This window comes from Coptis chinensis, chromosome 5, assembly GCF_015680905.1.
Source record: "Coptis chinensis isolate HL-2020 chromosome 5, ASM1568090v1, whole genome shotgun sequence".
In the NCBI taxonomy this organism is placed as follows: domain Eukaryota; kingdom Viridiplantae; phylum Streptophyta; class Magnoliopsida; order Ranunculales; family Ranunculaceae; genus Coptis; species Coptis chinensis.
Genome location: NC_141460.1, coordinates 89,918,936 through 89,946,030, shown reverse-complemented (window position 1 = coordinate 89,946,030; position 27,095 = coordinate 89,918,936). Strand labels below are relative to the sequence as shown.

The 27,095-nt window shown below is 36.1% G+C and overlaps 4 protein-coding genes across 7 annotated transcripts; 1 reads left to right on the top strand and 3 right to left on the bottom strand.

Annotated features, from left to right (window-relative positions):
* The first annotated feature begins 464 nt into the window (after positions 1 to 464).
* LOC147499910 (U-box domain-containing protein 24-like) lies at positions 465 to 4,972 on the top strand. Of its 4 annotated transcripts, none has more exons than XM_086561666.1 (4): positions 465 to 622; positions 1,349 to 2,631; positions 2,768 to 3,077; positions 3,373 to 4,972. In XM_086561666.1, exons 2-4 carry the CDS (start codon positions 1,411 to 1,413, stop codon positions 4,851 to 4,853), a joined length of 3,012 nt encoding a protein of 1,003 aa, XP_086417792.1. In that variant the 5' UTR covers positions 465 to 622; positions 1,349 to 1,410; the 3' UTR covers positions 4,854 to 4,972. The 4 variants fall into 4 exon arrangements, with proteins under 4 accessions (XP_086417792.1, XP_086417793.1, XP_086417791.1 ...); XM_086561667.1 differs by having other exon boundaries at positions 1,324 to 2,631; positions 3,379 to 4,972; XM_086561665.1 differs by having other exon boundaries at positions 1,324 to 2,631.
* Positions 4,973 to 5,046: 74 nt separating this feature from the next.
* LOC147499909 (uncharacterized) lies at positions 5,047 to 10,434 on the bottom strand. Its single transcript, XM_086561670.1, has 17 exons — positions 10,038 to 10,434; positions 9,846 to 9,948; positions 9,694 to 9,763; positions 9,563 to 9,601; positions 9,359 to 9,476; positions 9,212 to 9,269; positions 9,040 to 9,104; positions 8,912 to 8,918; positions 8,741 to 8,801; positions 8,333 to 8,392; positions 8,205 to 8,224; positions 8,052 to 8,117; positions 7,464 to 7,631; positions 6,665 to 6,922; positions 6,017 to 6,229; positions 5,619 to 5,890; positions 5,047 to 5,516 (listed from the first exon to the last, which is right to left on the bottom strand). The coding sequence occupies exons 1-17, from the start codon at positions 10,124 to 10,126 to the stop codon at positions 5,378 to 5,380; spliced, it is 1,806 nt and encodes a 601-aa protein (XP_086417796.1). The 5' UTR covers positions 10,127 to 10,434; the 3' UTR covers positions 5,047 to 5,377.
* Positions 10,435 to 13,464: 3,030 nt separating this feature from the next.
* Positions 13,465 to 15,905, bottom strand: LOC147499908 (3-ketoacyl-CoA synthase 20-like). Its single transcript, XM_086561669.1, has 2 exons — positions 15,282 to 15,905; positions 13,465 to 14,371 (listed from the first exon to the last, which is right to left on the bottom strand). Exons 1-2 carry the CDS (start codon positions 15,885 to 15,887, stop codon positions 13,601 to 13,603), a joined length of 1,377 nt encoding a protein of 458 aa, XP_086417795.1. The 5' UTR covers positions 15,888 to 15,905; the 3' UTR covers positions 13,465 to 13,600.
* Positions 15,906 to 18,997: 3,092 nt separating this feature from the next.
* LOC147499907 (3-ketoacyl-CoA synthase 20-like) lies at positions 18,998 to 21,828 on the bottom strand. Its single transcript, XM_086561664.1, has 2 exons — positions 21,078 to 21,828; positions 18,998 to 20,115 (listed from the first exon to the last, which is right to left on the bottom strand). The coding sequence occupies exons 1-2, from the start codon at positions 21,681 to 21,683 to the stop codon at positions 19,348 to 19,350; spliced, it is 1,374 nt and encodes a 457-aa protein (XP_086417790.1). The 5' UTR covers positions 21,684 to 21,828; the 3' UTR covers positions 18,998 to 19,347.
* Positions 21,829 to 27,095: the final 5,267 nt, after the last annotated feature.

Genomic DNA, 27,095 nt, shown 5'->3' with positions numbered 1-27,095 from the left:
GCCAAAGAATTTAACAAATATTGGAGACTCTGTAAATGCTCAAAAAATAGAGCCAAGAGGTTATAGCTATAATATATATCTAAAGATGGAATGGATATTTTCTTTCTCTTGTAGTCTTGCCCAATTATTTTCTACTAAGTGTCTATTATTTTTTTCTTTCTTTTTTTCATTAATCACAATATTTGTGTTGGAATATCGAATTGATGATATTTGAGCTGAAATATTGGGTTGACGATATTTGCCCACGACATTAACTATATGATATGATATGATATGGTGTGAAAGAGGTCGTGACAGTCTTGCATGGGCCATATATTTATTTTGCACACCACAGGATGGGGTCAATTAGACTTTTGCATGCAGCAGAGAAAATTCCACGGCGCTGGTGTGGTTAGAAAAACTTGGTTAATCAATGTCAGTGAAAGAGAAGTCAGTCAACTCACACTTGCATAGAGTATGACTTGTGTAGCTTAGTGCATTTGACTGACTTCAAGATTCTTCTTATAAAGAACAACAAAGATATAGACCAAAAGCCTTTGGAATATTCAGTATTCTTCCATCATTTGTTGTGATAAAGTGATAAGCAAATTTTCTTTGATGATCTGTTGAAGCTCAAGCAGAGGTGTGTACGTTTCTTACTTTGAAATGTCGTTTTACTTTTTGGGTATTTTGGAAGTTCTATGTATACAAAAACTCAAAATATACTGCATGTTGTGATGGGGTTTGATTATTTACTGTCCTGAATCTATCTGATATATATATATATATATTTTTTTTTTTCTTCTATTAATTTTTCATTGAAGAAGTATGTATTTCTAGCCAATGGGACGTTGCTAATTAGTTGATGAGGTTTCTTAGTTGCATTTTGGTTGAAAAACATCATCATCTGTTTCTGTAAGTACTTACTTCAATTGTGTGTCTCACAGTATGAACTTTTGATGCTTTTTTTAAAGTTAGGTGTATTATTGGGGGATTTAATTTTCTTTCTCCTCTTGCACATTCCGAATTGTGTGTGTGTGGATGAATTGCATTTCAGATATTCTCTATCTTGGAAATGAGAACAACCGTTTCGGGTTCTTTCTTGAATGAGTTACTAACTTACTACTTGATTACTTGTAGTTCCCGTCTTTATTATTAGTGCAGATATTACTATTTATTTCGGATAAATTGCTAATCTTGTATGTTGGCATTTATGTTCTTCTTTTTGCATCTTTCTGATTGTTTTTTCAAAAAAAAAATGAAACGCAGTACTTGGAAGTAGGATCGTTCTTACTTATAGTGGAAATTGGAGAGAATTTAATAGGGAATGAACTTGATTTTCAGGATAACATCTGACCATAATTTACAGGTCATGGACTACTCAGACTTGAGTAAGTTTTTAAGAGGAACTTAGATATTGACGTATTTATAATGGCTGCGATACCGATAGGGACCTTCTTGACTGTCGTAACGAATCAGGTCATCAAAACAGCGCAGGCTGCTAATGATGTTCTGGTAGAGAAGGAAAGCTTCAAGGTCTTATCAAAACATCTTTCTGACATCGAATTAGTGTTGAAGAAGCTGCAGCATTGTGAGCTTAATGATTTCCAAGCTGCAAGGAATGCTCTGGAGTTCCTGAAGAAGGATGTTATGAAGGCAAACGACTTGGTGGAGAAGTACAAGAACCGAGCTCGTTTCTACTTATTACTCATGTGTAGACACATAGTCAATGAAGTACAGGATGTCACAAGGGATATAGGAAAGTCTCTGGCTTTATTATCTCTTGCAAGCCCCGACGTCCTCACAGATATTTCAGAACAAGTGAACAGATTGCATAATGAGATGCAGGGAGCAAAGTTTGAAGCTTCTCAAACTCAACTCCAAATTGTTCAGAAGTTGGACCTGGGAATCAAGGAGGGGAAGGTTGACCAAGGGTTTGAAAATGACATATTAGAAGAAATTGCAAGGGCTGTAGGCGTTCCTATCGAACCGTCAGAGATAAGCAAAGAGCTTGCAAGTCTTAGACACGAAAAAGAAGAAGCTGCTGCCCATAAACATAGAGCCGAAGAGTATTTGCTGGAGCAAGTTATTGGGCTCCTCTCTCGGGCTGATGCTGCAAAAGATCAAGAGGAAATTAAGGATCATTATTTTCGAAGGATCAAGACCATTGAGAAAATTGTAGCAGAACATATTGAGCCATTTTCGTCTTTCATTTGTCCTATATCGAGGCATGTGATGGTTGATCCAGTCAGCCTTTGCACTGGCACCACTTGTGAGAGGGCTGCAATTGAAACCTGGTTTGAAAGTGGAGAGAGGAAAGACCCTACGAATAATGCCCCTCTTGATGATCTATCTCTGAGATCGAACCATCGGGTGAGACAGTCAATTGAAGAGTGGAAAGAACTTAACTATTGCCTTAAGATTAGATCTGCCAAGAAAAAACTGCAATCGAATGTAGACTCGGATGTGGAAGAGGCTCTTGGGAACATGGAAAAAAATTTCATTGAGAACCCAATCACCAAAGATTGGATTTCTATAGAAGGGCTTATTGATATTTGTTTGTCCATTCTTGGAAGATCACCCAACAAGGATATTAAGAGAAGAATACTGGAAGTACTAAAGGGTGCTGTTGATGGACACAAAATAAACAAGGTTAGTGTTACCCTTGGTTGAATATTAGTTTCCACTCAAGTTTTTCAACTTTATAAGTTCTATATCTTTATCGTTTCCCATTATGTCCTCAGTAGTCAGTAGTGGGTGAACTTGAGCATTTTAACCGGATTTGCAGGAAAACGTTATAGAGTCTGGAGGAATTGGTCACATAGTACCCTGCCTAGAACTTTCTTCAAATGCATCAAAGGCTGCAGTTGAGCTGCTGTTTGAGCTGTTGCAAGATGGTTCTGGCTGGAACTTATCTGCATCCCGGATAGTCTCAGAGAAACGAGAAGTAGTTTTTTTCCTTGTAAATCTTATGAGTATGGACTCAATGGAGAAAGCAAAAACAATGTTAATGACGCTCTGTGAAGGTGATGATGAGAATATTATCCGTGCTGCAGAAGCGAATTGGTATAAGCCACTCATTGACCGCCTAGTTCAAGGTTAGAACCCTTTCCCTAACAATTTGGAGTTAATATATGTTATTGAGCTTTCTAATCGGCACCTATGTATGCATATAACCAGATGCTCATACCATCATATGGATAAACATTCACAAAGGTTCAATCCATGACAGCATAGCTGTACTCTTCCGCATTTTATTAAAAAAGATCAATGTACTATAGTATGACTAGAAAACAACCAATGCCAAAAGCTTCTCTTCCATTTTGAGAATTTCCATGCGTTCTGATGAATTAGATGCTATTTTTTTGTCAATCGTTAATGATGTTCTTTTAGGACCAGATTTGTCAAGAGTATCGATGGCAAAGGGCCTTGTTAAGATGGAATTGTCCAGTCCAAGCCTGCAGCGTCTTGGAGAGGAAGGAGCAATACCTCCCTTGCTTCGAATGCTATCAGGAAACTTTGAATGCAAAGAGGGGGCTTTACCTGCTTTGGTCAAGCTATCAAGTTGCCGTGAGAACAAGAAACTAATTGCAGCTGCTGGAGGGGTCCCTCTGATTCTAGAGAATTTTCTGTCTTGTCATGTTCGGACCATGATCATTTCAAAGTGCTGCGAGATTCTAGAAAAGCTGTCTTCAGATGATGATGGTACTGAATTCTTGGTTGATGCAGATGGGAATTTCGTTGAGATAGACCAGATTGTAACTAACTTGTTGGGATTACAACACAATACAAACTTATCTTGTACCATAAGGAAACCTGCTTTATGCGCATTACTTGGAATTTGCAAGTCCCAAGAAAGGAATTCAGTGAAGGCAGTTGTGAGTGCTAATGGTGTTTCTATTATTCTTCCCTTGCTAGATTGTTCTGATCAGGAAATACAAGAAGTTTCAATAAGACTTCTGTACTGCTTTTCCCAGTACGAAACAGGAGGAATTGTACAGTTCCTTCTCATGCAGCAGAGATTGGATACCTTTATGCGCTTTCTCAAGGACAACAGCAGGAGGAATGCTCAGATCGCAGCAGTTGGATTGTTGGCAAATCTCCCAAAATCGGAAACAGAACTCACGAAGAACCTGATCGAAATTGGTGGGCTTCCAGAAATATTGAAAATCTTGCGTGCTGGCACAATGGAAGCAAAAGAAAATGCACTTGGTGCACTCTTTAGGTTCACCGATCCTACAAATGTTGAATTTCAGAGGATGGTGGTTGAATTGGGAGTCTACCCTTTACTTTTGAGCCTTCTGAAAGCTGGTACTGTAACAGCTAAGGCAAGGGCAGCAGCTCTAATTGGTACCTTATCCTTGAGCAGTCCCAAACTCGCAGTCATCTCTAAACCCACCAGTTGTTGGTGTTTCAGGAATAATCACCCATCAATGTGTGGTGCACACGGAGGCATTTGCAGCATAACCAGTACATTTTGTATTCTGAAGGCAAACGTTTTACCTGAGCTAGTGGCGCTTTTGCATGAAAAAGAGCACGCAACTACCTATGAAGCACTGCAAGCGCTACTTACACTGGTTTGCGAAGACAAACATCACAGAGGAGCTAATGTCTTACATACAGCAAAGGCCATCAGTCCTATACTAGAAGTTCTTGATTGGGGTACGCCCTCTTTAAAAGAAGAGGCTTTGGGAGTTTTGGAAAAGGTTCTCGTAACTAAAGATATGGTGGACTTGTATGGTGCATGTGCTAGTCCCCACCTTGTACGTTTAACTACAATGAATATTGATGGAAATGATCGTCTAAAAAAGCAGGCAACCAAGGTCTTGAGACAGCTCGAGCGCCATTCGAGACCCTCATTGCGAATTTTTTGAATTACAAGAGAACGTTCAAAGTGCCTCAGTTAGCTTGTTCTGTTGTCTATTTTGGTCAGGCGTTCAATTTATAATCTGGTTTGGTTCCTCTTCAAGAAATCCGATTGTTAGCTCTAGAACAGTGGCTTCTCTGAATATATATATATATTTCAAACTCTAGCAGTAATAATCATTTATCTGACATGGTTACAAATTGAAACAAATTCTTTTTACCATTCTGAAAAAACTAGGCCCGAGAGTTACAACATCACAGAAAAGGGAAAAGAAAATGGTGAAGATAATTCTATACTACAATTTACACAGTAAACAATGTGAGCACATGCTACTCTTACAAAAAGGTACGATTATGCTCGCAATTGTCCTTCGAATCTCCACTACCTTTGACTGTTGACTGTTGAGTAGCTGAGAGCCCAACAAGAATCAAAATTCACGGGTGGTCTCCTTACAAAAAATTGACTCACCTATGTGGATGGACATGAATGGCGTAAACAATTGCCTCAGCTTCTATCACCAACTCAACCTCACTAATCTGATCTATGCCGATTGGGACCACCTTTTTGGCTATTGTACAGAGGTAATTGAAATTGGGGGCCGTGTTTCCTCCCACAGCACCGCCAATAGATAATGACTACAACTATTATCACACAAATTTGAATTGCCCATCTGTCTCATAAACAACCAAAAGGGAACGGATTAAATGAAATACCATCTTAGAAATTTTACGCAGAAGAATTATTATGAATAGCACAAGCAGATGATTGTTACCTGTCCAGATCAAGGATAGGACTATAAACTAGTGTCTCCCAAGTTGACACAATAACATGCCACACAGAATTGTAATAAAGTGACTCTGCTGACCAAAACATCCTCGTGTATGTCTCCAAGAATATAAACATAATCCACGCTGCTATCTCTAACAAAATAAACTTTATGACGAACCGGCCGATCACAACCATGACGAGCGAAAAGGCCACCAACCAATTGAAAAGCCTGTGGTTATACTCCTTAATGAATAAAGACTGGGATCTATCAAGCATCTGCCGAATTAAGTTCAGTAAATTGATGTTCAGAATAATTCAAGCTTTAGTAGGCTTCTCACTCACCATAAAAAGATGTGAACTAAAATAAGTACCAGATTAATGAGATAAAAGTCAAAACTAGACCTTCTTCATCCGCTGCTCATAGCTTGTTTTAGATGGCCCAACACATTCAACCTCAAAGCTTCGATTACATTGGAGGAAGCCTGCATTAAACTTTGCCATGGAAGGGAGTCTCATGATTTGAAGTTGGTCCATTTGGTCCTCACACCTCGTGTACAATGCCTCACATAGCTTTGAAGATTGATATTCATTTGCCAACAGAAAATTCTTGTATGCCTACAAATATTTGAATAAACCAAAAATACGTGGTCAATTCTGTATCATCTTTTCCCACACCTATCCCACTTAAAGAAATACAAGAATACTTTAATACATATTCTAAGTATACTTAAAGAAATACTTTAATACTTTAATACTTATTAGTGAACAACAATAAGGCCCAAAGACTACCAGTCTCAGTTCAGTTGTAGTATATCACTAGAAACCTATATTTGGGTACAAATATTCCCTTTTCAAAACCTGCACTATGTATACACACGCTTAGAGGACTACAAACCAAACTCCTTCATCTACTTTTTGGAAGTTTGATGTTCCAATTATAAATGAGTTTCTGTAAACTAGTATCTATTTTCTTTGAAACAGTTATGGATAATTAACTCTTCATAACTCTTTATTATTTTTAACAGGAAACAATAAAGTTCCATAATATACCTTGAATACTTCTTCATCCAACTTATCAACAGATTGCTTGGCATGATGATGACCAAAATGCTGCTCGTCAAAGACATTCATCGCGGCTTGTCTGGATTCATCATGGACTTGTTGCAGAGACTGCTCTGCTAGTGGGAGACCCAGTTTACCCATCCTTTCGCTGTACAATTTCATGCACCGCTCGAGGATCCCCTTGTTGAAGACCTCTACAAGAGACCCAGTGGTTGGGATTTCTCCTTTGTTCAAGGCTTCTAAAATCTGAAACAACAATAACATAGTCGAATTGGATAGTATGTCATTAGAGATTAAAAAAATATAGAAGCGTTAAATATACACTCCTTGTTACTATTATGTTTTGTTATACATGGTAGGTATGACTTATGAGTGTATGACAGGCTACCCAGTAACAGTCAGACAAGTGGGCAATGTTAAGGTAGGAGGCTCAAGGTTTTACTACAAATAACGAGTCACAATCTCCAATTTAAATCTTGTACCTGGCTGAGGAGGTACAGCCGTACGGATGTTAGCAAACCTCAGCTACCATGACCAGCAGACCATAATTCCCAAACGGATGTTCCATGAATTCTTGGTTATGTATGTCTTATCTAGTAAAAGTAGCTGGAAAACTAACAAACTATACTAAGATAACCTTTTGTAAATAGCATAGGGAATGACATATCTCGGTGATACATATTAATAGATAACAAAGCCTTCAAGCCTGAAGATTATATTATTTTAGCCAAAAATTAACAACCGTATATAATGTTTACAAAAGAAGAATAAATAGTGAGATACCCACCTTCTCCAAAAAAGATACAAACTCCTTTCCATTTAGAGTTTTACCCTGGACAATTTTTGGACGAATAATGGAAGCAACAAGTTCTTTCAACTGCTCCCGCTTCTTGACATAAATAGGATCAAGTTCACCGTCCTTCATGTCACAAAGCTTCGTCCGCTGGAGATGAGGCTGTTACACAATTCAAGCCACAGCTTCATGACCTTTTTTTAAGGAAATATTACAAGAGATAACGTTAACACGTCAACACATGCACTGTAGTGGGAAAAAAAAGCACTTCTGGAGCAAGTGCAACCTATTGGCAAATCACAACTCCACTATCCTTGTTAGATTCAAATATACATCACTTTGTGCATGTAAAATTAGTATGGGCATTTCTTCAATTATTCACGGGTCTGGAAAACAAAGAGTGTCTCAAACAACATATAGCAGTTCTCTACGTGGTCGTTATTCGCTTCTCTTCACAGATATTTAGAGGCCCTAGTGTATAAGCATGCATATAAATCAGGTGCAGTCAGCTCAACAATTATGTGTCAGATTCATCGCTCAAATATTTTTGGGAATCCACCATGAAAGTAAACAAAATTATACCTGTGGTAAACTAAAGGCTGTACTGTTGTCGCCCATAATAGCCAAGGATTCTCGAATCTGATTAACCTGTTTCGTGATTAACAAAATCCTAAGTTTCAACTCATAAGATGAAATTTTGTAAAAAAGATGGAAAATCCACGGTAAGCTGGATACCTGATCGATGTTTCTATCACCTGCAATCACAATATGTTATTGTGGTCAGAACTTGACCGAACAGTATGAAAGGACACAGTCAATGAAGTTATTCATTTGGAAGTGTGATAGGGTGATTGGAAACTGACCATCACGATTGGGAACCCGCTGAAGAGCTTCATTTACCATCTCTTGCACGGATTTCCCTTCTGAAAAAACCATAAAATATATTAGTTTACTGTAGTTCAACTTAACTTAATTATGGTTTCCGTCTTCCACTTGCAACACACATATTCAAAGGTCTAACAGACCACATATGCATATGACTGCGTGAAGGGAAGAAAGGAGGGGGGGGGGAGAGAAAATGAAATGGCATGTGGTTCGCAGGAGAACAAAACTTCTGGCTAAGATGGTGAATGAGCAGTTAAGTTGCATCCAAAAGACATACTTAATTCAGACCTAGTCAAGGGCGAAAAACACCAAACTATTACTACAAACTTCCTCCCAAAGTCAAAGTTAGCAATAGCAGTTTTATCAAAAAGAACCCCTAAACTTACGTAAAAAATCGCGCTGGATAAGCCACAAAAGCTTTGCCGGTTCAAATGCCACATCTTGACCCTGAAAAGAGTTCCATTGATTCATTGGATATCAAACAACTATTTTCATGATTCATTTAAGATATAAATTTAAAAGGATGAAACAAAAACAAGAACTGTATTACGAAATACCTCAACTCTGATGTTCATGTGCAGTGGAGATACGACCAAGAAACAAGTTGCCAACAAAAATAAAGTGAGTGAGTTCTTTCAAGCAACCACACGTCATAACAGACGATTTTAACATGCAAAATGCATACCTTCCATAAAATTCTTCAGCAAGCTCAACAGCAAATGACAGCCGAGATATGTCAGCTTCACGGATCTAGAACAACAAACAATAAACGGAATATTTATGAGTCTGATCACAAATATTAAACTTTATAACTTTATTAGACCAGAATGTTGTGTGCTTGTAATCAAAGAACACACCGTTTCAGGTAGATTGTAAATAAGAACGGAGCTCATAACTGTTGCTAAAGCAAAAATCCTGCATCATACAAAATTAAAAATGATTCCACAGAAAAAGTTGGACCCCCTTAAATAAGTACAATGCAAATTAATAACTTAAAAGCTTACCGATCATCATACACATTCGACTTTCCAACACTTTCAAATCCTTCTGTGTCAAGGTAAAGGACAGAAGTTTCAACTCCATCAATAACCAACTTTAGAGGGATTCCCCAAACCCATATACCTGCAAACAAATGAAAGTGATCCAATCATCATACTTGAGTAATACCACAGCAGGAAAACGAGCTTTTGGATTACATATCCATCAACCTTTCGTTTTTGTATCACGCATGTGACCAACACCAAAGCCTGTGATCAACATTACTTTCAAAAGTTAGAAAAATATTTGAACAAAGCATACAAAATCAGTAAGAAAAAATAGCTAGTAAAGAAAAATGTACCTTGGTAACATGACAGGGAGAGAAGCTGATTCAACAGAAAAGATTTGCCCGAGCGGTACGGACCAATTACCTACATTCATATGAATACAGAGTCAAATAAAACATACATTCATAGACTAAAAAGTTTCCCAGGGGGGAAAAAAAAGACTCACGGCAACAGCTGAAATAGGGGTTGTAATTTTTTCAATTGCCTCTAAGCCCTCTCTTGAAAGACGAAGTTTCGTATGACCTGAATCAGGCTCCACAATCGGAAACCTGTACGTCGATATATATAACATTATTACCAATAACCAATTCAAGACTAGACTCTATTATTATCCAATGCTTATAAAGTAAACACTTACGCTTGTCTAAAATTCTCTATTGAAGAATATCCAGATTGAAATAAGTTAAATAAGATCCAAAACAAAATACCCCATGTCGAAAGTTCCATTCTTTTTCTTACTGAAACATTGTGGGGAAAACAAATGGACGGATCTTAAATTTTAGCACAGTTGAGAAAAAGCTTTGTTTTCAGTAAAAGAAAGTGAGATAAAACGTTTTTATTTTGTTTACAGTTGAAGAAGAAGAAGGGAAAAGAGAAAGTGAGAGTTATGGTTGAAATATGAGGGAGTCTCTTTGTCATGAATGTTCAAACCGCGTGTGTAGGATCTGGTCTCGATTAAGGGTGCGTGCATGCGTTTTGGTGTCACTTTTTATTACCGCGACAGCTACTTTGACTTTTGTATTTTTTAAGTCTTTGTTAACTGGAGACATGGAAATTAATTTAACAATTTTACCCATAAAAACAGGGTGATCTTAGACATACCCATAAAAACACTCCCGTAGCCCAACTTTGAAATAAATAAATAAAATTGTTTAAGACTAGGTTCCTAAATTACCCTTTCTTTTATTAAGTATATCAAAGACAAAACAAAACAAGTGTTTATCCTTCTAGCAAACACAAACCCTTCGCACTTATTTTCTTTTTTTTTTGTCATTTTTTTTCTCCTTTACGAAAGGAATTAGAAAGAGATAAAATTGTAGAATTTAGTTTTCCTCCTCCTCTCACTCATTAGCCATTAATGTTCAACCATTAATGTATTTTTTCCTCATTGCAGCTCTTTACTGTCTTTCTCATTTTCCGCTTGAGAAATTTTCAATTTGATATATTTCTACTAAATTCCTCTAACCCTTCTACAATGATGAAGAAGAAGTAATTGCAATAAAAAAAAAATCAAATTTGAAGTAACTTCTAGAAGAGGAAAAAAACAATTTGTTTTTTTTTTACCTTTATTAGAAGTTCTCTTATTGTATAGTGTGCTTTAGTAACACAAAGATTCTTCAAGGTCCAGAGTATTATTTTCAATTTTTTTTATTTGTTGTTTCCTTTTGGAATGAGTCTATCGTTCTTTTTGTTTTTTCTCTTTCTTTATCTCTATTGAAAATATCTCAAATTAATTTGGAAGATATTATTGGATTGAAGCGGTTATTGGGGTATGGCGAAAACTGAGTTAGTTATGGGGTACGGAAGTATTTTTATGGGTATGTCCAAGATCACCCTAAAACAAAACAAGTGTTTGTCCTTCCAGCAAACACAAACCCTTCGCACTTATTTTCCTTTTTTTTTTCTGTCATTTTTTTTCTCCTTTACGAAAGGAAAGGAATTAGAAAGAGATAAAATTGTAGAATTTAGTCTTCCTCCTCCTCTCACTCATCAGCCATTAATGTATTTTTTTTTCCTCATTCTGACTTTTTTTGTTTTTTTCATTTTCCGCTTGAGAAATTTTTAATTTGATATATTTATATTAAACTCCTTTAACCCTTCTACACTGATGAAGAAAAAGTAATTGCAATAAAAAAAAAAAATAATCAAATTTGAAGCAATTTCTAGAAGAGGAAAAAAACAATTTGTTTTTTGGGCATTTTTTTTACCTTTATTAGAAGTTCTCTTATTGTGTAGTGTGTTGTAGTAACACAAAGATTCTTCAAGGTCCAGAGTATTATTTTCAATTTTTTTTATTTGTTGTTTCCTTTTGGAATGAGTCTCTCGGTCTTTTTGTTTTTTCTCTTTCTTTATTCCTATTAGAAATATCTCAAATTAATTTGGAAGATATTATTGGATTAAAGCGGTTATTGGGGTAGGGCAAAAATTGAGTTAGTTATGGGGTACGGGAGTATTTTTATGGGTATGTCCAAGATCACCCTAAAGACACTCCTGTGCTCCAACTTTGAAATAAATAAATAAAATTGTTTAAGACACATTTAGATTCCTAAATTACCCTAGTATATCAAAGACAAAACAAAACAAGTGTTTATCCTTCCACCAAACACAAACCCTTCGCACTTATTTTCCTTTTTTTCTGTCATTTTTTTTTCTCCTTTACGAAAGGAATTAGAAAGAGATAAAATTGTAGAATTTAGTCTTCCTCCTCCTCTCACTCATCAGCCATTAATGTATTTTTTTCTCATTGCAGCTCCTTGCTGTCTTTCTCATTTTCCGCTTGAGAAATTTTCAATTTGATATATTTTTACTAAACTCCTTTAACCCTTCTACAATGATGAAGAAGAAGTAATTGCAATAAGAAAAAAAAAATCAAATTTGAAGCAACACTTCTAGAAGAGGAAAAAAACAATTTGTTTTTTGGGCATTCTTTTACCTTTATTAGAAGTTCTCTTATTGTGTAGTGTGTTGTAGTAACACAAATATTCTTCAAGGTCTAGAGTATTATTTTCAATTTTTTTTATTTGTTGTTTCCTTTTAGAATGAGTCTCTCAGTCTTTTTGTTTTTTATCTTTCTTTTCCCTATTGGAAATATCTCAAATTAATTTGGAAGATATTATTGGATTGAAGCGGTTATTGGGGTATGGCAAAAATTGAGTTAGTTATGGGGTACGGGAGTATTTTTATGGGTATGTCCAAGATCACCCTAATTCTAAGGGCGATATTATTTTTGGTCTGGTTAGTGACATTGATGACATGACAAATCTATTTTTTATTCTTTAATTATTTTTCCACTTGACAAAAATTAAAAAACTGAAAATAGTTCCCAATTCCCTCCTTTATACAACATTGACTCCACGCCTCTTTTTTTATTCTCATTGGTGAAGAAAGACAAAAAAATCAAAAAAATAGAAGATGGTGTATTGGTGTCTTTATACTATTTCATTTGTTCTAATTGGAGACAAAATCTTGTTACAGTGAAAAACTTGTGAAAACTATTTTTTATTAATGAATTCTTGAAATCCTCTTTTCTAACCAACCAAGTTCTCCAATCAATTTTTCTTCTAATTTTCTATTCATTAGAGGTCAGGGGTTTCCCTTTAATTTACAGGGCCTAAGGGTATGAAATAAAATTTGTGCCTCGTTTTGTAAGGATTAGATGATAAATTATTAGCAAAAAAAAAGTAAAAAAAAAAAGAGAGAAATTATTAGCAAAAAAAAAAGAGAAAAAAAAATGAGAAATCATTAGCAAAAAAAATTATAATAAAAAAAAATGAGAAAATTAGTAGGGATCACAATCTGAAATTGATAATTTGAGAGGATGTAGGATGTTGGTAAATGACTAAATGGGTGGAAGAAAGAAAAGAGGGTAGTAGAGTAATTGTGTTTTATTTGGTTTGAGTTAGACAAATAAAAAAAAGTAGAAAACTGCATGATCGGAGGACACGGCAACCAGTCACTAAACCGGGCCAAAATGCCTGTCTCCATAGAATTACTCATTTTTATACGGATGGATGCGACTTGACAGTTGACAACCGCATATCTGACACGTCGGAGATATCAACAGGTGAAAAAGTAGTTATAAGATTGGATTTATTATACATAACTTTTCATGTGATATGAAGCTCTAAAATCACATTTTGAATGCATTTGCGAGATACTAAAAACAGAGTAAAAGAGCTGATGAGTGGATATCAATGAGATCTAGGTTCCCCTTTGCATATGATGAACAGGAAATGTGTCGATCTCATCAACCCAAGGATTTTTGTCGTCGTCCCCAGGATTTATAGTCCTAAGAGCTTTCCAGACTGCACTGTTGCACTTGAATCCTGCTCCAAAAGCGATTTGCCATATACGGTCACCCTTCTTTATTCTCCCCTTGGCCTCCAAATAAGCTAGTTCATACCATAAGGAACTACTGGATGTGTTACCAAACCTATAAAGAGTACTCCTTGATGGCTCCATCTGCCATTCAGTCAGTTTTAAGTTCTTCTCTACTTTGTCTAGTATGGCCCTGCCTCCAGGATGAATGCAAATATGTTCAAAGGCATGGTTGAAGTTCGGACTAAATGACTTCATTTGGAACAACTTCATGCCAACCTTGTTAAAAATAATGCGCAGGCAATCGGATATTGGAAGAACTAGAGGTGCTAACGTACGTATGTTTGACTTAAGAGCTCCCTCCGAAACTTTAGCAAGTTCTTTCGACAGGCTAACTCCAACGATTCCACTAGTATCCTCCTCCTGATAAGTGCATCCATAACCATGATCCTCATTACCCTTGTGAGTGCGAACAATATGCATGAGTTGGTACTTGGCACGACAGTGATCAGATGTTCGATTAGAGAGGAGGACAACCCCCGCACCCATCCGGAAGAGGCAATTTGTTACAAGCATTGAGCGATTGTTACCTAAGTACCAGTTCAGGGTGATGCCCTCTGTGCTCGCTACCAACGCATATGAGTTGGGATGCACCTGCAGGATCGAAAAAATTAAAACCAGCATTTTCATTATGTCCACTAAAGTTTTAGTTATGAAGTTTCTATCATCTTAGTTGAAATTGTGCCAGATAGGGGTGCTACAGAGCCAAATGAACAAGCAAAAACTGCACCACCTACACACATGCATCATAAAGCACCATATTCAGTCACTACTTATAATAGTTAAAAATCAAGTTTGGCATATATCCCTTAATAATTTGAATCTAATACTTCCAATTCTATATATAGTAGTCCATTCTGCATATATCATGCCATGTCCTGTGTATCTCCTCTTACATGTTCTGGGAATATAGTTCATGAAAATGGTTTTTAAGCGGTCATGAGCTCTGATCAAAACATAAGAAGAAAGTTATTGTCTAAGGAAGAACAGAAGCAACATTATAGTTATAAATGTTTTATGGTGGACAATCAGCTGATACCTTCTTTTTTTTTTTGGAAAAAAAAAAAAAAAGGTAACTAGGAATCCGTTTAATTTACTCAACTATAACAGAAGTCCATGCCCTGAAAATATATGAGTGACTTAAATGCATGTTTGTCACTCTGTCCCTATAGTTTAATTGTCTGTCTGACACCAAAATTATTACGTACTTTCCAGCAAACCGCACCAACCAAAGGGGCTTAGAGACTAGAGAGCACGTAAATGCCCATCATCAACTGAATTGCAATTATACTGAGTTTAACAATTTGATTGTTTTATTAGGGATTTAGGGTACAAGTGTTCGTTCACTATACTTATCTGTTCCATAATTTCATATAGCCGGCACCAAGTATGGAAGCACAATTGTGACAACAATATAATATCTCTCTCATGCATGCATGCATGATGATGGCTTCACGATTAAGAGGAATTGTTAAACCAAAAGAAAAATTCAAAGAGAACCTACTTTTAGGAGATTCTTGGCAAGGTCTACAGATATAGGAGCAGCACTACAGCCCATCCCACCAAGATTATAGCTCAAAACATTAATCCTGAAATTGTAGTGATTTATTATTATAGAACACAGGGACGGTATAGGAGTAAATAGGCTACTATTCACTACTAGAATCCCAATATCGCTAGCCTTCACTCTTGTTTTTGTCAAAAGTTCATCTATGACTCCAAATAAAACAGTTTTTGCTTCTTTTCTGGCCTCCTCCATGCATGGATTTGGTGGTAACCTCACGAATGCCTCAGGGAAGTATGTTGACTCTCCCAACCCAGATTTATTCAAAATATTCTTCTGGAACCGTAAACTTTCTTCTGAAAATGTCCCCAACAGTTTTGATCGATCCATGAAGGTCTCGTGGCTACATTTCAATGCATCTCTAGGTTTGTAGCATGCGAAATCGACTAGGAAAACCTTGCGAGAACGCCTCATGTAAAACTTTAAAGCCAAGGAGATAATGAACATCGAAAAAAGAAGAACATTTGTAAAACTAAGATAATCGGCGTGGCATAAGAGAAAGACAATATAAGAGCTGAAGCTCGATGGGGAAAATGAAAGGGCCATAATCTCACGAGTGGAGGAACAAAGAAAGTCTAATATTAAAGGGCAACTGTAGATACTCTAAATCATGAGCAATATGAACTGAGTGTGCAAGCTATTTATAAGGTCACAAGAAAACTGAACAGTCCAATGCATTTATATATCTACGGCATTATAGAAAAATTGCTATCGATCAATTATTAAGTAGGGTCGAGCACATGGCATAGAACCAGTGGCGGAGCCAGGAAATTGAGTGAGGGTGAGCCAACCCCGACCTGCCACATTTACATCCCTTGTCCAACACAGTCACAGCTAGAGAACCATATATATGACTAAGAAAAAAAAAATAGAAATTCTAATATGAGCAATATTACATTATTACCAGCCCTTTAAAAAAAATTATATTATTACTTCTCAAGAACTAGGCTTAATTTGCTATCCACAAAATCTTAATTTCAATACAGCACGTAGTATCTAACATGTTTTCCCTGCCTACACAAGCAACAACCAATAGTAATGAAATTCAATGATGTTTCCTTTTATATGAAAATATCAATCTTTAATGTTGAAGTTGTATAGTAAGTATTTTGGAGGAATCTAAGTATCTAACTAGAAAGAATAAACTTACCACTAATTAAATAAGTTTGGATTAATACAAAATGAGCTCGAGCCAAGCTTTAGGCGAGCTGAGCCTGAATAACTTGGTTATTTTACACTGCAAAAATGTTATTTGAGCTTATCGAGCCGAGTTATATAAAACTCGTTTATTACACGAGCTATAATACAGGCTCAAGCTTGGCTCATTTAACTAAATGACCGAACTCAAGCCAAGCTTAAACGAGCTGAGCCCAAGCCGCTCGGCTCAAATTCCCCCATTAGCAAAATAGTACCTTTTCTTGGTACCACCGTTACAGAACCTTTTAGGTGTACTAGTCGGGACCAAATTAGTTAAGCGCATGCCTACTACTAATTGTTGGGTGAAAATTAAAGAATGGGTTTAACCTTTTTCTCTGTCAGACTGTCAGACAAGTCTATGGGGTCTTCTAACATTAATTCATTTTTGTCGTAATGAATAGCTTTTTCTTTGCTCTCTTTCCTAGCTCCCACAACCAAGGGCCGAAAAATTTAGTTCTGACAATCTTTTTAGGTCAAGGCAAAATTGGGACAAAAAAAGGGTAACGATATCCGTTACCAAAATTTTAAAATATTATTTCAAACCATGCTCATATCTAGTGTTACATTATCAGCGGAAGATTTGGAGAGGGGGACATCAGCACATCACTAGAACCAGGCGTATCAAAGACTGGGTCGAAATATGTCCTCTTCAGGTGTACATGAGAGCACAAAGATCAATTGTTTGATGAACTGTAGAGTTGTTGGCAAGGTTTCGGAGGTAAATGGTGGTAACATATTCAGGTACATTTTACTAGGGGTGGAACTCAGGCGGGTTGGGTTGGGTTGAGGCCTAACCTGAGTTTCAAATGTTTCAACCCAAGTCCAAGACCAACCCTTAGTCAGTCTTTAAATTTTCAACCCAAGCCTAATTCGGGTTGGTCAAGTTTCTCGGGTTTCAACGTTAAACAGTTAAGAACTCAACACCTTTTCACTGTTAAATAAATAAATTAAGAGGTAAATAATACCGAAATTGTAATATTCTAACTAAATAAAATGGATTTGATTATTTGAAAGGGAAACTAACATGATTGATTCAATTATTCTCTCTAAAATTTATATTCTCAACCTTATCTTTGACAAGAATAAATCATTATAAGGAAACAATATAACATAATAGAAGGAATGAAATCACTGTTCTAAAAATCGGTCAAGGCGCTCGCCTAGGCAATTTCTAGGCGCTAGGTGGTGCCCAACCGACTCGCCTAGGCCCAAGTCATTTAAAAAATCGGTGGACCGACTAGACGGGTCTAGGCGGTCCAATAAAGTTTTTTTTTTTTTAATAATTAAATGTCGAAAATTAAAAGGCCCGTGTAGGCTTAAGATTTGAATGAGTTTAAAAGACTAAAGTTTAATGTAAATTATATGTCATTATAACAAAGAGTATATTTTTATATGAAGTCCATATTCTTCAACTATTATGTATTTTTATAATAAATATCTTTGTTTGTGTTTATTTTTTGAGTTATGGTAAATGATTTTCTTATTACTATATATATTAGGGAAAACAATCGCCTAGCGCCTAGCCCGTCTAGGCACTGCCTAAAAGGCCTAGGCGCTATCCCACTATACCGCCCAACTACCGTCTAGCGTTTTTTTAGAACACTGAATGAAATATATACGTACATATAAGCACACGGGCTCGGGTTTTTCAGTTATTTGATATTCTAACCCCAGCCCAACCCAAAACTAAGTCAGGCTTTGGTTTTACAATACCAAGCCCGGACAACGGATTTGAAATGTTAGCCCAGGACCAACAAATGCCCAACGAGCTTGGGCTAGCCCGACCCAAGTTCTACCCCTACATTTTACAAGTAATTGGGTTGAGAGCCCAATTTTCCCAAATATTTTCGCCTTAAGTCCACTTCAATTTTAAATTCGCCATAAGTCCTATGTAAATTTAAATTTGCATATGAAAAAAAAAAAATACATATGCAAAGAAAGGAAACACTTATGGCGAAATTAAAATTGAAAATGTGTCCTTGAGCCGAAATTATAAGTAAAAAATAATGACGCCAGCCTGGTTTGGGACTCATGGTGAAATGAAAAATCAAGGTGGACTTATTGCGAAGTTATTATTGGGCTTTGCTCTTGGGCCGTAATCTCTATACATTTTAGTACATTGAAAAAAGAATACGTATCAAAGTGATCTAATGGAGTTCGACCACGTTATATGAACTCCACCACTAAAAGTAGATTTATAAAATGAATTGAGGGCTGAGTTATTTTTGTGAAGAGAATGAGAAAGACTGGAGACACGGAAATGGGTTGGGCTTAAATTTTTGGATTAGGAATTGGGAGAAAAATTGAGGAAAATGTAGTAATCGTCAATGGTAGTACTCTGTTGATCATATGAATGTAGAAAAGAGCTAGCTAAATGAACTCTGTTGTGTCAGTGCATTTCAAAGTGTACAAATTAGTTAGCTATGAAAGAGCATTCCCACAAAAAATTAGGAGGTGCAATTAATTTAAATTTGTTATTAGGTCATATAATATCGACAATTTTTATATGGATGCGCCTTTCCATTTATTATAAATAACTTTTCATTTAGGGTGAACTAGTATTACCTCCCCCCAAGATGGGAAATTAGAGTCTCCCCCCCTAAATACACACAAAAAAAATCGGTCAACCTAATTTGACTTTTTTTTGTGTGTATTTAGGGGAGAGACCCTAATTTCCCATCTTGTTCTGGGTAATATTGGTTAACCCTTTCATTTATATTAACTTATGAAGCGCTAAAATTACATTTTGAATGCAGTTGCGAAATGCTTAAATAGAGTAGTACAAGGAATGAGTGGATATCAATGAGATCTAGGCTTCTCTTTGCATGTGAACAGAAAATGTGTCGATCTCATCAACCCAAGGATTTTTGTCATCGTCCCCAGGATTTATAGTCCTAAGAGATTTCCAGACTGCACTATTGCACTTGAATCCTGCTCCAAAAGCGATTTGCCATACACGGTCACCCTTCTTTATTCTCCCCTTGGCCTCCAAATAAGCTAGTTCATACCATAAGGAACTACTGGATGTGTTGCCAAACCTATAAAGAGTACTCCTTGAAGGCTCCATCTGCCATTCAGTCAGTTTTAAGCTCTTCTCTACTTTGTCTAGTATGGCCCTGCCTCCAGGATGAATGCAAAAATGTTCAAAGGCATGGTTGAAGTTTGGACTAAATGACTTCATTTGGAACAACTTCACGCCAACCTTATTAAAAATAAGGCGCAGGCAATCGGATATTGGAAGGACTAGCGGTGCTAACGTACTTATGTTTGACTTAAGAGCTCCCTCCGAAACTTTAGGAAGTTCTTTCGACAGGCTAACTCCAACGATTCCACTAGTATCCTCCTCCTGATAAGTGCATCCATAACCATGATCCTCATTACCCTTGTGAGTGCGAACAATATGCATGAGTTGGTACTTGGCACGACAGTGATCAGATGTTCGATTAGAGAGGAGGACAGCCCCCGCACCCATCCGGAAGAGGCAATTTGTTACAAGCATTGAGCGATTGTTACCTAAGTACCAGTTCAGGGTGTTGTTCTCTGTGCTTGCTACCAAGGCATATGAGTTGGGATGCACCTGCATGATCACAAAATTAAAACAAGCATCTTCATTATGTCCACTAAAGTTTTAGTTATGAATTGAAGTTTCTATCTGGTTCATCTTAGTTGAAATTGTGCCAGATACAGGTGCTATGACAGCCAAATGAACAAGCTAAAACTGCACCACCTACACACATGCATCATAAAGAACGATATACAGTCACTACTTCTAAAGAATAAAAATCAAGTTTGGCATCCTTTAATTTGGATCTAGCTAAGACTTCCAATTCTACAGTAGTCCATTCTGCATATATAGTGCGCGCATGCCATGTCCTGTGTATCTTCTCTAATATGTTCCCGGAAAATCGTTCATGAAAATGATTTATAAGAAGTGATCTGAGCTCTATGAGAGAATGTGTATTTCTGATCAAAACATAAGAGAAAGTTATATATTGTCTAAGGAAGGACAGAAGTAGACGGCAACTTTTGAGAGCAGCGTTATAGTTCTAAACGTTTTGATGGACAATCTGATACCTTCTCAGACACAAGGAGCAACTATCACTAGGAAACTGTTTACTCTTTACTCGACTATAGCAGAACTGCATGCCCTCTAAAGAGTACTCCACTGTAAATAATACAAGACAAAATTCAAATAAATGGATTTTTCTTCCGAGTGAATTAATTGTCTGTCGTTTGACTCCAAAATTACCTAGTTTCCAGCAAAGCGCACCAGCCAAAGGGGCGTAGAGACTAGAGAGCACGTAAATACCCATCATCTCAATTCCACCTTTGCTGAGTTTATCAATTTCATTGTTTTATTAGGGATTTAAGGTACAAGTGTCCGTTCACTATACTTATTTGTTCCATAATTTTATATAGCCGGTAAGCCGGCACCAAGCATGGAAGCACAATTGTGACAACAATATCCCTCTCATGCATGCATGATGATGGCTTCACGATGAATTCTTAAACAAAAAGAAAATTTCAAAGGGAACCTACTTTTAGGAGATTCTTGGCAAGGTCTACAGATATAAGAGCAGCACTACAACCCATCCCACTAAGATTATAGCTCAAAACATTAACCCTGAAATTGTAGTGATTTATTATCATAGAAACATAGGAAGGAGTAGGAGTAAATAGGCTGCTATTCACTACTAGAATCCCAATTTCGCTAGCCTTCACTCTTGTTTTTGTCAAAAGTTCGTCTATGACTCCAAATAAAACAGTTTTTGCTTCTTTTCTTGCCTCCTCCATGCATTTAATTGGTGGTGACCTCATGAATGCCTCAGGTAAGTATGTTGACTCTCCCAATCCAGATTTATTCAAGATATTCTTCTTAAACCGCAAACTTTCTTCTGAAAATACCCCCACCTGTTTTATTTGATCCATGAAGGTCTCGTAGCTACATTTTAATGCATCTCTAGGTTTGTAGCATGTAAAATCGACTAGGAAAACTTTGCGAGAACGACTCATGTAAAACTTTAAAGCCATGGAGATAATGAACATCGAAAAAAGAAGCACATTTGTAAACCGAAAATAATCGACGCGGCATAAGAGAAAGACAATATAAGAGCTGAAGCTCGATGGGAAAAATGAAAGGGCCATAATCTCACGAGTGGAGGAACGAAGAAAGACTCTGAACAACTGTCGATACTCGATCTTAAGTCTCTAACTCAAAAACTAATGAATATGAACTAAGTGTAGAAGCTATTAAAGTCGCAGTTGTATACATAGCACATCAAGATCAAGAAGCCAGAGAAAACTGTAGAGTCGAATGCATCTACTTTGCGCATATATAGTAGGACGCATTATAGAAAAATTGCTATCAGTTATTAAGTTGGCTAAAAATTGCTATCAGTTATTAAGTTGGATTAGAGCATATGGCATAAATGCAAGCTAAATGCAGCCACGTGGTATTGAGTTTGAGGCCGATGATACACATTAATGAATTTTGGCGTCTGTCTTGCCAGTTTAGGCATCTGTCTAATATGTCGACGATACACATTAATCTTTTGTACTTGCATGATCTTCATGGCAAATTCTTAGCTAGAAAGAAGCCTTACGACCATATACGAGAGTACCAGGGTAGGACGGCAGGTAGTGGGGACCTTAATTAGTTAAGCATCACACTCCCTACTCTGATTTGCATGTACAGGGCAAGGCATAGTCACACATTCGGAATTAGGCAGAGATGAGATTGTTAATTCATACAAATTCGATAAAAAAATTGGAAAAAATCAGGAAATCCCATAAATAATTAAAACATAAAATAGTATGCTATCATGTCAAGATTACTTCGACCATATATCAAGTTCAAAAATTTACAAATATATATATGTAAAGCTTTGTTATATCTTACAATATCTTATAAATAATTGCAATTTAGAAAATAAAAGAATAGAAAGTTGTCCATCATATAAAAAAAAAAAAACGGTAAACATTGTTTTATTCTATTTTTGTAAAGAAATACTATGGTGCTTACCAATGTTAGTTACATGGCCATACTACTTTTCTTGTTAAGCCACGTATATATACGACTATACTTATATTCTTTAAAGTTTTACTAAGTTTTTTTAATATATATTCTCATCCAAAAAAGTTATATTTTGACTATTTTCTATTTTTTTTCCACTAATAACTATTTTTTATTCAATCAATCAAATTGAAAGAGAGCTTTGCAAATTTTGTCACACCAAATGCATTGAAATTGCAATATTAATATTACATAAGAATGATATATATATATTTTTTTATGAAACTACAAATTAGATAAAAACAACTAAAATTTTAATAACAATAAAATAAATAAGAACAAGGATAACAATGCCTACTAATTAATAACAATTTTTATTAATACATTTAATGTTGTTGCTATTCTATATTAAAATATTTTGAAGATATAATTGTATATAATAATATAAAACAGATTAAACCGATTAAATCGCCGATTAATCACCGATTCACCGATTAATCGCAGATCGCTCTTAGACCGATTACTTCTGAAAACCGATTTTAACTGCTTAGTTCCTCCCACAACCAAGGGCCAAAAAATTGAGATCTACCAATATTTTTTTTAGGTCAAGGTAAAATTGGGACAAAAAACAGGTAGCGATATCCATTACCAAAATTTTAAAATTTTATTTCAGCATGGTCATATCTAGAGTTAGATTTATCAGCGGGAGATTTGGAGAGGGGGATATATCAGCATAACCAGGCGTCTCAAAGACTAGGACGACATATGTTTGACAAGGTTTTGGAGGCAAATGGTGGTAATATTTCAAGTACATCATGCTTTACAATTTTACTACAATGAACAAAACACATATCAAAGTGATCTTACCAATAAAGTCTGTCATTTTACAACAAGTAAGGGCATTCGACTTATATCATGAATGAAAGATCACTCGGGAGTGACCATGGCCACAAACTCGTTATTCAGTATACGGAGTGAAAATAGAGTTCTAATCCTTCATGCCAAAATATAAAACCATGGGGGGTCGGGCGCTATAACAAAGCCATGCTTGAAGGAATCCAAATCGCTCACACGAGGGAGGAGGGATCGAAATGTCATTAAATGAGAGACCTGAACTTCAGTGCAATTTAGATTGCCAATCTGAAACTCTGGCCTATAAATATATAGGCAGCAAAAAATAAAAATAGAAGAAACAACAACAACAAAAGAGTGAGAGCCAATCTTATACACCATGCATCATGTATCAAGTAGTATAGAGTAGAGTTTACAAGAAATGGGCCTCAGCCCCTCAATCCAATCCGGTTATATGTAAACTCCTCCCTCACAAACATACCCATATAACCTCCCTATTATTTACACATTCCTAATTAATCTCCCTGTTTTCTAGATTATGAGCAATTTGCGGTTTAATTCTTATCCCCCAAAATTTTCTATTTCCCATTCTACCTTTTTCATTAAATCAAATCTTTAAATTGGATTATACCTTTTTTCCATTACCTAGATCGTTTTTTTGTTACTAGGATGAAATTAGAGCCACTTAAAACTGTTGGGCTACTTTGCTTCCAAGATTTGGTGTATGAAAAAGTCAAAGTCAGTGTTAAAGATGTTGTAAGTTGTTTAATTAACCGTGAGCGAGAGGGGGAGCTGATTGATCGAGCATTGTTGAAGGACGTGTTGGATGTTTTTGTTGAAATGGGGATGGGGGGAATGTATTGTTATGAAAATGACTTTGAAGCAGCGTTGCTTGATGATACTTTTACTTATTATTGCATCAAGGGGAATAAGTGGATTGAAGAAGATTCTTGTGAACTGTATATTTTGAAGGTTGAGGAGTGTTTGAGATTAGAGAAGGACAGGGTTTTGAGTTACTTGCATTCAAGCAAAGGAACGAAGGTTTTGGAGAGAGCGCAACAACAGTTGTATGTGAAACTACAGACAAGACAGTGTCTAGAAAATGAACGCTCTCAGCTTGAAAATGAACACTGTCGTTGTCACACCCCAAATTTCCAGAAAAAATTAAAACTGATATTCAATCATCTGGAAACCCAGGGTGAAACAAAACCCACTAACATATTATCAACCACAATATTTAAAATCTAAGATCAAATTAAAACTGAAAGAACAACGCTTCATTTACAAATAAATTTTTTTACTAACCAACTCTATTACCTTTGTTTCAATTCAAAACTATACACTTTCGAAAAACTTAAACCAAGACTCCAAGAGCAAATCCAAGTCACGTGTCTTCATCCATCGCACTCCACTATCTATGTTCCTAAGAACACACCCACGTTGCAAAACAAAGCAAACATGGGTAAGCAAATTGAATTTCTTTGGTATGAGTAGAGTAACAACAAAATATATATAATAATCTTTCAAATGAATAATATAACATTACAAACAATTTCAACTTGAAGACAATATAGTTCCGTTTTCCAAAAAGCGGTGTAGTTTCTTCCCAAGTAAGATTTCACCCCAACATACAAATTCCAAGAATCTCATATAATAGTACTTTCGTCATTCCCACTTTCCAAAATAACTCACAATACAATACCACTTACATTTCATTTATTAACCGCACATATGATAACCTAATTAAATATGAGTTTGATATACCTTACCTTTTAAGCCAACACGCTGCCTTAGGGTAGGATATTTACGTCCCTGCAGAAAAGATTAATAGATCCTACCCTCCTGCAAAACAGAGTTAGACATCACAATAAATTGATTTATCTCAGCCAGTCAAAATTTCATTCATGACCAAACCTCCTTTAAGACATTTAAGTCTAATTGATATAACCGGTTAGTCTCCAAGATATTCGGGAATACCACTTATCATAATACCTATATTAAGGGTAGTCATTCATATGACATCATTACGTTATAAAGTTTCTGCGTGCATAATCATAGATCTCAGACTATCACAAGTCATTAATAGTTTCGTAATAACATATCAAGTTATAGTCAATTCACAATCACATAGAACTCACAATCATTTACTAGTATTATTCACCGTCACACTTCATATCCATAACATCACACAATTCATATACTTTTACTTTAGTATCACTCGTCTACTTATGAGAACGAGGAAAAGTCACAACCAAGGAGTACATTCATCCCTTGTGAGTATCAACTTATACAAACCATGTATATATTTCTCATAAGAAATCATATACATCACATACAATAACTCCATCACACGTAAAATCAATATTTTTACTTTGCTTATTAATTATCTTGTTGACTCCTTTATTCAAAGACACAACCCAACCTTTAGTTCCTACTCCACGATTTGCACTACACACATTTGCCAAATCACACATATCCGTGCGCCTCACTCACACCGAGTACCACTACAAGACATACGTCCCAAGCGGGATATCGCTTCCAGAAAAACATACTTTCATCTTGTAAACTCAGAACTTGTGAGTCACGGCCATCTCGGGCTTTCCATACACATAATCACAAAGCCTCCTTTGGGCATAACAAAATATCGGTCATTCATGGCACATTCAATGAATACCTTGGGTCATTCCCCGCCACATTCAAGGAATACCCATCATAACACTAACGGGTCATTCATGGCACATTCAATGAATACCGAGTCATTCCCGCCACATTCAAGGAATACCCAAACCTACATTCCCGTACATTCAAGGAGGAATACGACCAACCCGCAAGGCTTAATACCTTAGTTCCTCTCTAGGGCAGTCCAAACGATTGGGTCATTCATGGCACATTCAATGAATACCGGGTCATTCATGGCACATTCAATAAATACCCATCTATCACATGACATCACAAGTCATAAACATTTCTTTTCATTACCAAATCCTCGAGGTGGAGAGTTCTAAAGATGTGGGCTTACACATTAAAACATTATTATCACTTATAATTATACTAGCATTACTCATGTCAAAATAGACCACACATGCAAAGAGTCACTTTCGTAGCACAAGGCAAATCAAGCACTTAAATATCATTAAATGTAAAACGGACTTATAATCAAACAAATACAATTTATATAACCATACTCATATATACAATATCGTAAACAAATAGTTCATTAGCCCAAATTCAAGTCCACACACACTAATGTCTAAAACATATCCACATATACTAAAGTCTATATTCATATACAACTTCTATCTCCCACATATATATTTATGTAGTCTCAAAACAACAGTAATTTCTAACATAATCACATAGTTATCACACAAACTAATATATATATTATAGATATAGTGTAGTGGCTGCACTTTTGCTCAAAGCTGCCTACGTATCCAAATCTTTCAAGATTGGAATCAAGCCTTCGTAGTTCTTATCAGCCACATAATCAATGCTAAGGTTTTTCCTACATTCATCCAAATGACATGTAACTTAATTATTTAGAAACTAAGGTATTTAGATATACTTTTTCATGTAGAACTCGAAGTCCCAACCTTAGCCCATCTAAAAGAAAATTTAGGTTGAAAACGGTCAAAATCCTAATTTCAAAGAAATGGGATTTCTGACGGGATATCTTTCGAATGGAACAACTC